Source organism: Geospiza fortis, unplaced genomic scaffold, assembly GCF_000277835.1.
Source record: "Geospiza fortis unplaced genomic scaffold, GeoFor_1.0 scaffold5, whole genome shotgun sequence".
NCBI classification, from domain to species: Eukaryota; Metazoa; Chordata; class Aves; order Passeriformes; family Thraupidae; genus Geospiza; species Geospiza fortis.
In genome coordinates this window covers 893,074-900,889 of record NW_005054421.1, presented here as the reverse complement: position 1 = coordinate 900,889, position 7,816 = coordinate 893,074, and the positions used below count along the sequence as shown (strand labels likewise).

Genomic DNA, 7,816 nt, shown 5'->3' with positions numbered 1-7,816 from the left:
CGGGCCGGGGCTCCCCCGGTACCGCGGTGCCGCCGCCTTTCCCGGGCAGTGCCCGCAGGGATGGGCTCGGGGCGCGCATCCCTTCTCCGGGGCTGGTTCTTCGCCCTCTGCCCGTGTCCCTCCGTTGCCGTGCCTCTGCCGTGTGTACACACGCGGCCGTGCTCCCTGCCCGCGCTGCTTTTAGCCCGCATGGCAGGCATTCCTCTTAGTTTTTAAAAATTTTGCGCTCTTCAAGCCGAGCTCAGAACAGAATGCCTCTGCGGATTTAAACGTGCTGGAGACAAATCTTTGCAGCGCTCCTCTTTATCTTTGTTTGTTTTGTTTTAAACGAGGACGTAGCGAGCGAGCAGAAAGGAAACAGAGTCATCAGGCTGACCTGGCAGGAACGTGAAGCTCTTCAAGCTTTACAAACCCCCCCAAATCCCTCTGTCTGCTGCGCCATCCACACAGCAGGCTGGACTCGGTGGCCATGCCCCTGTATTGCAGGGACGAGTAACTATCACAAACACTGTAGTGGTCTGACATCGTGGGCAGCAACAGAAGCAAACCCGAGTCCTGCTATTGCAGGTAATCTGGGTTTATAGGGGTTTATCTGTGCTAGCAGCGCCTCGGGCAGCAACTTTTTCAGCTTGTGTCTCGTTCAGCCTTTCTTTTCTGCAACTGGAGATCTTGGAAAGGGTCTGGCACCCGGGGGAATGTGCCTGTCTTCAAGGAGTCCCTTTGCTGTGGAAGTTGTCACTTGGATGGGAATAGCTGGAGGAGCAGTTGGTGCTTTTTCATTTTGCACTAGACAAGAAAGTGTCCCTGCTGCTGGCAGGGGGTTGGACTTAAATGATCTTTAAAAGGTCCCTTCCAACCCAAAGCATTCTGTGGTTCCAGTGCAATTGGCCCTGTCCCTGCCATGCAGAGGACACGGTAGCACTGCTCTGAAAACACTTCTCTCCACTGCACCCTTTGCTACAGGAAGGCAGCTGGGTTTCCATCCCACCCAACCTTGTACCAGTGGCTGTTAAACAAATAAAAGCCCAAACCTCCGACACTGTCAAGGACTTTTCATTCTGCATTATCATTTATGCTGATACTTGCAGATCTGCAAACGAGCTCACAACATAGCCTGCTTGTTTGCAAATCTGTGGATGACCAGAAAATGCAGTGTAAGGACACTGACCCTGCCTTGGTGGGCAGCACAAGGGTGGGTCCTGGGCGCTGGAATTGTGGTGGGCAGCAGATGGGAGGCAGCTGGTTGAGGTGCCTGGTGGAATGTGGGGAATGCAAAGCCCATGTGGGTATCTGGGCAGGTGGGGCAGAGCTGGGGTTTGAGGGGGAAAGTCTGGAACTGCTGAAGCAAGCTGTGAAGGAGGGCATGATAAAAGTGCTCAGATTGCCTGCCCTGAGGAATTGATGGAAGAACTGGGGCATTTGGGACCTTGTAGGAACAAAGCTTTTGGTGGAGGGAGTTTGGTGTGGCGGTGGGTCCCTCTGCTCTGGCCCTGCTGTTGCCATTACCTTTGCTTGCTCTTCCTGGGTGCCCTTTTTCCCTCAGCCAGGGGGATGAGCTCCATCCAGCTGCTGCACCTGCTGCTGCCAGCCCTGTGAACCTGCCTTTCCCCAGATGTGGAGTTTTCTGCTGGGCACAGAGTGGGCAGCCCACAGGCTGGGCACAGGCTGCTGGGTGGGTTTGTTAGCCCCAGGTGAGGTCAGGAGCAGCTGAGGTTGCAGGTTCTGTGGGGATGTTGGTCCTGTGGCACGGGGAGGTGTGTGCTGGGCAAACACCAAGTTCTGCAGCAGTCAGTGCTGCTGTTTCTGACCATTGATCATCATGCTTTGCATTTCATTACGGGCTTTGCAACAGACCTTTCTGTCAGACAAAGCAGGAGTTTGAAAACCTTAAGTTAGGCCACTGCCTCTGCCTTTTAAATTCACATGGTGATGATTTTTACTATGGCACAATGACATTTAAGGTTCTTTTATCTTAAAGCAAGAGATATTAGAATGAAGTGCTCTGCGTGGGAAACCATATCCCAAGTGAGTTTCTTGTCCCAGCAAATGTCTGTTGGGACGTGAGGGGCAGATGTGGAGGGCCTTGCTGTGTGGTCAGGCACTGTGGAACTGCCTTGGCCTCTTCTGAGATTTCCACCAGTTCCCTTCTGGGTCTCTGTTGGCAGGACAGGCTTTCCAAGCAGAGAAGAGATTTGAACTTGGCACAAAGTCAGAGGATTCACGGAGAGGAGCGCGTGCTCGGGGAGGGAATGTTGCTTCCTTTCCTTTTGGTTCAATAAATCTTAGCCCATTTCTAAGGTGTTTCTGCTACCATGGCCTGGAGCAGGAGGGGCTGGGTGGAAGCAGTGCCTGGAGTGGTCCTGCCCTGCTCTAGGTTGTGTGGGGGATGCTTGTGTGGATGTGTGTGTGCTTCAACTCACTCTGGTGGGTGATTTACTGAAAGTCCACTCAGCTTGGATGGGGTGTCAGCAAAATCTGGAAGGCTGCCTTGGTGCATCCATGGAGTTTCCTTGTGTGAGAAGGCTGTGTCTAAACTTAAGGAAGAATAGTAGGGAAGAGTCATGGTGGTGTTCTGCAGTTGTGTGCTTAGTGTGAAACACGAGGTGAGGTGGTGTTTTGCGTTTGTTCTGGCTTCTCTTACTCCTCTGCCATCTGCAGAAGTGATTTTATGATTTATTCTTCAGCACACGTAGCTCCTGGGAGGCTTGACCATGGCATTTCTGAAATGCAGCTACTTTCTTTTAGTCATCCCAGAAATGTGACTCAAAATGTCTCACTATCTGGGCGTATCCACTGCATACCAGAAGGGAGAGATGCCTACCTTCTCCTGCTGGTTCTTTCTTCTGTGCACTGAAAGACTTTCCTTTGAGGAAGGTTACATTACATAAAGTTCTCCCTACCACCTGTAAACACTGAGAGTGATCTTCTTGCTGCATGGCAGCGAGAGAATCAACATCTTTTCCTCACACTGAAAGAGTAGAAGTAAGGATTATTCTGTGGATTTTGGTGTTGGTTTCTTTACCTTCCAATCTTTTGATGAATCTGTGGGTGTGAATGGCAGGCTGCAGTACTGTCCCATGTTGAGGTAGTCTCATGAGGAGATGACACCATGTGGAGATTGTCCAGAGGAAGAGAGGCCTTGGGGGAAAGGTTTGTTGGAAGGATCTGCTGAAGCAAGGGAAGGCAGCAATAGCCACTATTCCCATTTGGAGTGGGTTTTGTTTCAGGCTACTGCCTTAGCTGTCACAAACTGGTAAAAGTTGCTGCTAAGCTTTGCACAGTAGAGTGGATTGAGAGCAAGCTGGATGTGGGGCAGGTGTGCCCCAGTGTCCCTGGGGACTGAAGGAAGAAGTCTGTGGAGCAGAGCAGTGCAAAGGCAGTGCCAGAGGGCTGGGGCTGCTGCCTGGGCACTGCCTGAGCATCTCCCCTCTTGGCTCACTCTGTAGCTTGCCTGCTGGGTGAGGAAATGCAGAGGGGTTCACACACATGCCCTGGGCCCACAGGAGGCTGGGGGTGTGGGGATGTGACTGCTCAGTGCTGTGGCATGGCCGTGCAGCACTCGGACACACACAGCAGCCCTGGTACGGACATCCCCGGGGGCCATGGAAAGGGATGGGATGAGATTTCAGATCCAGGCAGCTGAGTGGATCCTAACAGTGTGCTGGTGCCCCAGGCTGTGTGCTCCTCTCTCTCTGCCAGCTCCCATCTTCTTCCACTGGCCTGTCTGGCTGGCTGCCTCCTGTGGGCTGATGAGTGGCAGAGGGCTCTGTGAGCGTGGAGAGGTGACAGCACTGCACATGTGCGACAGGAGGGACACAGGGAGGACTGCTGGGGCATGGAGCCACTCCAGCAGTCTGCAGGTTTGCACCCATACCTGGTAATTCCATCTGCTAGCCAAGTGTTGAGGGGCTTGTGACCTGTGTGAAGTCCACAGCTGACTCTCCCTGTGAGGATTTGCCACTGATTCACCCAGGAGTGGAACACTTTGCCCTTTGGTGTGAAGGATGCATGCCTGCACTGGGAATGGGAACTTCTGGCCAGTGAGAGCATGTTCTGGCCTGGCTTGAGCAGTGCCAGCTGTGCATCATATCATCAGAGAAAGGTGAACAACTTGCTAGAGTAGTAATTATGATCAGGTGATGCTACGTAATTAAAAACACTGATTAATTCAGGTAGGGAGAGATCTAATGTAAGTGTATCTTAACCTTCTATTCTGTCGGTATGTTAACATTTAGGAGAGAACTCTTCCTGGTTAGGATAACTGCTGGCACATTCATTGGGAGCTGACAATAGACTTTCAGTACATTTGGAGCTAGGAAAATGTCTAATTACTCAGATGACTAGGTACATTTCAGAAGTGCTTATTTGGAGGCTTTGTTTTGACTTTGTTTGAATAGCGTGAAATGCCTAACATTTTCCCTCGAAAGGAAATGGAATACAAATGAGGGCACAGGACAGCCTTTAAAAATATCACTGAGATGATGCTGAATGTGTGAGATGCATGAGGAAAAACATCCACGAGTGAGCAATGGAGATAAACTGCTTGGAGTAAAGCACAGTGGCCAGAACCAACCCTTCTTCTTGGAGCTAGAACATCCTATTTGTCCTCCTTAGTCTTTGGGGAAGAGATCAAACCTGAGGGATCCCTAAGTGTTCCCCATGTAAATCCCATCACTTTGTATGATCCTGCTGAATGTAACTTGGGTGCTTGTCTTATTCAGTGGATGTGTTCTGTCTAGAGGCTGAGTGGTTTGTTGGAGTCAGAGTTCCAGTGAGACCTATTTTGAGTCTTTTTTTAAGGTGAAGCTTGTGCATGTCAAGAACAGCTCTGAAACAGATCTTAGAGCTGCTAGCCAAAGTCTCTGGATGGGATTTTACATGGTTTTCACCTGGGTGCTTTGTGCATGCGGAAGGGTGGTGGGAGCAGAAGGAATGGGCTGCTCTTTTGAAAGGCCTCTTTCCTTGCCTTCCACCAAGTGAGGGTGCCCAAAGCATCTTCCCTTCGTGTCCCCTGGCAGGTCTGGCCTGTGCTCCTGCAGCCCTGCTTGGCAGGAGGTGACCCTGCAGCTGCTTGTCCAGGAAATAAAAGCTCTTGTCAAATGGAGTTGTTGATGCTCCACCTTTCATCAGCTCTGAGCAGGCGGACAATTTCTGTGGCAAGCTTGTGGCTGTATCAAATTAGCTATGAAATGATTTGCATAATAGATTAATCAACCAGCAACCAAACATCCCTCTTTTCTGCCAAGAAAAGAAAAGCAACAACTCAGCTGTTACAAGAGGCCATTATGTTCCTTGCAACCCTTAATCTTTCTCTTTTCCAAGAGCGCTCCGTGTTTTGGCCTCACGCAGGAAGCTGGCCCTGCTCGCTGCCTTCATTTGCGTCACATCTTGGCAGCTTTTTCCAATTCTTTTGGGCCAAATTTTGCCACCGTTATGGTGACCTTCTAGGGAGGGTATTTCCTATGGAACTAGTGGCTGGCTGCCAGACGACTCTGTGTTGCCAGGTCTTCTATTAGCTTTGCCTTTCCATTGAAATTCCTCTGGGCCCCTTGAGCTCCTTCAGAATTGACCCATTTCCTTGGGAAGTCGGGGAGCAAGTCACCTCAGCACATAACTGTGAGTGGGCAGGAGCTGCTCACTGTGCTTTGTTCCTCCTGTGCTTCTACCTCCATATAAGCCAGCAGTATGGGTTTCCTAGGCTGTATGGTCCTCCTGCTGCTCCAGATGTGACATCTGTGTGTCCTTGCCTGGCTGAAGGATGCCCAATCAGTGTTGGGGGAGTTTTCAGTCCGAATGGATCCCAACGTGCAGATGATAAGAGGCTTAACTGGCTAATTGAATGTGATAGCGTGAAGCTTCTCTCATGGTGAGGTTTAATTGGATTATGATACTGTACAGTGATGTGGAGGCTTGCAGGGCATGCAGCCAGCTTCACTAGGAGAGAGTGGATCCTTGCTAATCACTCATTTGTTTAAAATAATGAGTTGCCTGGAGAGCTCTAATGGGCCTGCTCTGCTTGCTGCAGCCAGTATCCCTGGAGAAGGGGATCCCTAAAAATGCAGGGGCTACCACATATGTAGACCCTGTCCTTGGGCTGGTGCAGCAGTGGTGGAGAGCCTTCAGGTGAGGCTCCTTTTGTTGGAAAAGATGTGTGGGCTCTGTTTGTGTGCTGGAGCCTGGAACACGCTTCCTCCTCGGGACCCAGCTCAGCCTCTCCCGCAGCCTGTCTGTGCCTGTGTCGTTGTCACAAGCTGTGCCTTTCTTTTGAGGTGGCCTCCTTGTTCCTTCTCGCCTAGCAGCTGCCAGGCTGCAGCCAGGCTGCCTTCCAGCACACTGACTTGCAGGGCAATGACTATTTTCGATCAGCAGCTCAAATGCTTCCCCTGCCCCAATGGGAAAGCAGTCTAATTTTTAAAGTACGCAGCAAAAGTAGAACTGGGAGCAGCAGCTTTTGTATGCTGTGAATTTTGTTTGGTGGAGGCTCTTGTGTGCATGAAGCAAAGCTGGGGTCTGCAGGCCAGCCAGTGTTCGGGGGCTCACCTGGCTCGGGGTATGTGTGCCAGGACCGGTGTTTCGGGTGCAGTGCCTGGGGCTTGAGCGCTTTATGGAAGTCACCGACCGAGCTGCTGTGCCTGGGAGTTGTTGCACAGAAAATAACAATGTTTGGTTTACTGATGTTTCAAAAGGGTTTCAAACGTGCATGATTGCTCAGATCTGATTTCAGAAGAGTTGTCAAGGAAAATAGCATTTGTTCTCCTGTAAGCAGATGGATTAGCATAAAATATCAGCTTTGATGTAGTGTGAAGTGTGCTCCTCATCCATAGCCTTTGTACTGGTTTGGAGAGTTAACTGTTTGGCTCCTCAGTGTGGAATGGGCTGGGAAATGCCCCAAGGATGCTGTGTGCCCTTGGGCAGGGAGCAGCACCTGGGCACTGCAAGCTTTTGATCAACTTGTCCTGCTTCTTGCTGTGGCTCATCCAGACAATCAGATACATGTGATCACTTTACTGTTTCTGGGAAATGGCAGCTTAGCCGCTTTCCCCCCAGTGCTCTAACGTGTGGGACCTCCCTCCCCGAGCTCTAGTTTGGTGTCATGATAAACCCGCTCCCCTCTCCTGCTTGTTTGCTTTTTTGGCAGTCAGGTGCTCTGGAGCCTGTAGGAGGAAAGTGAAAGGCAATAGCCAAGGGGGAATGCTGGTATTTAACCAACACCTACATAGCTCTCAGGGCCTTCTGGACCTCAGGGAGATAGTTGGTTTTGTTCTAAAAAGAAAAAAAAAATGAACAAACCTGGTGATCTAGGGTGACCTCTTTTTTAATTATTTTTTTAAAGCACGTATTGCTGGGGAGAAGTGGAGGTTTGAAGGTGGGAGGCCGTGAAGGAGCAGGGCATGAAGGGTATGCCTGCATGTGCAGGGTGAAACATGTTCACTGCTCAACAGAGCACTTTATTTTGCTGTTTAAAACCTTCTGGAAAAGACACTGTCTGCTTTCATCAGATCCCTTTGCTCTGTGGAGCTCAATTGTTCAGAATCTTTTCCTGCTCTTTTTATTTTTCTACAAAGCCATTGCTGTGCAAGGGCTTGGAGGCGCTCCTCATTGCTGCTAAGTAAATATCATGGGCAGGAGACGGATTGCTAAAGGCATCTTTACCTCTGCAGGGAGACACGTGGAAGGCTGTAAATGGAGACAGGGGAAAACCATGGAGCTCATAACGTGGTTCTGGCCTGTGTTTCAGGGGTTTCTGGTGCAGGGCTCTCATTGATGGCCGAAGCGAGCTGCAGCTTGCACATGTCTGGTACGTGTTTCCCAACAG

At 50.6% G+C, this 7,816-nt stretch overlaps 1 protein-coding gene across 1 annotated transcript in view; it reads right to left on the bottom strand.

Annotated features, from left to right (window-relative positions):
* Positions 1-7,569, bottom strand: part of SEC22B (SEC22 homolog B, vesicle trafficking protein) — a 14,568-nt gene extending 6,999 nt beyond the window's left edge. The window contains exons 1-2 of the mRNA XM_005426680.2: positions 7,562-7,569; positions 5,829-5,831 (exon numbers count right to left, since the gene is read on the bottom strand). Coding sequence (XP_005426737.1) covers positions 5,829-5,831; positions 7,562-7,569 — 11 coding nt within the window. The remainder of the gene's footprint in view (positions 1-5,828; positions 5,832-7,561) is intronic.
* Positions 7,570-7,816: the final 247 nt, after the last annotated feature.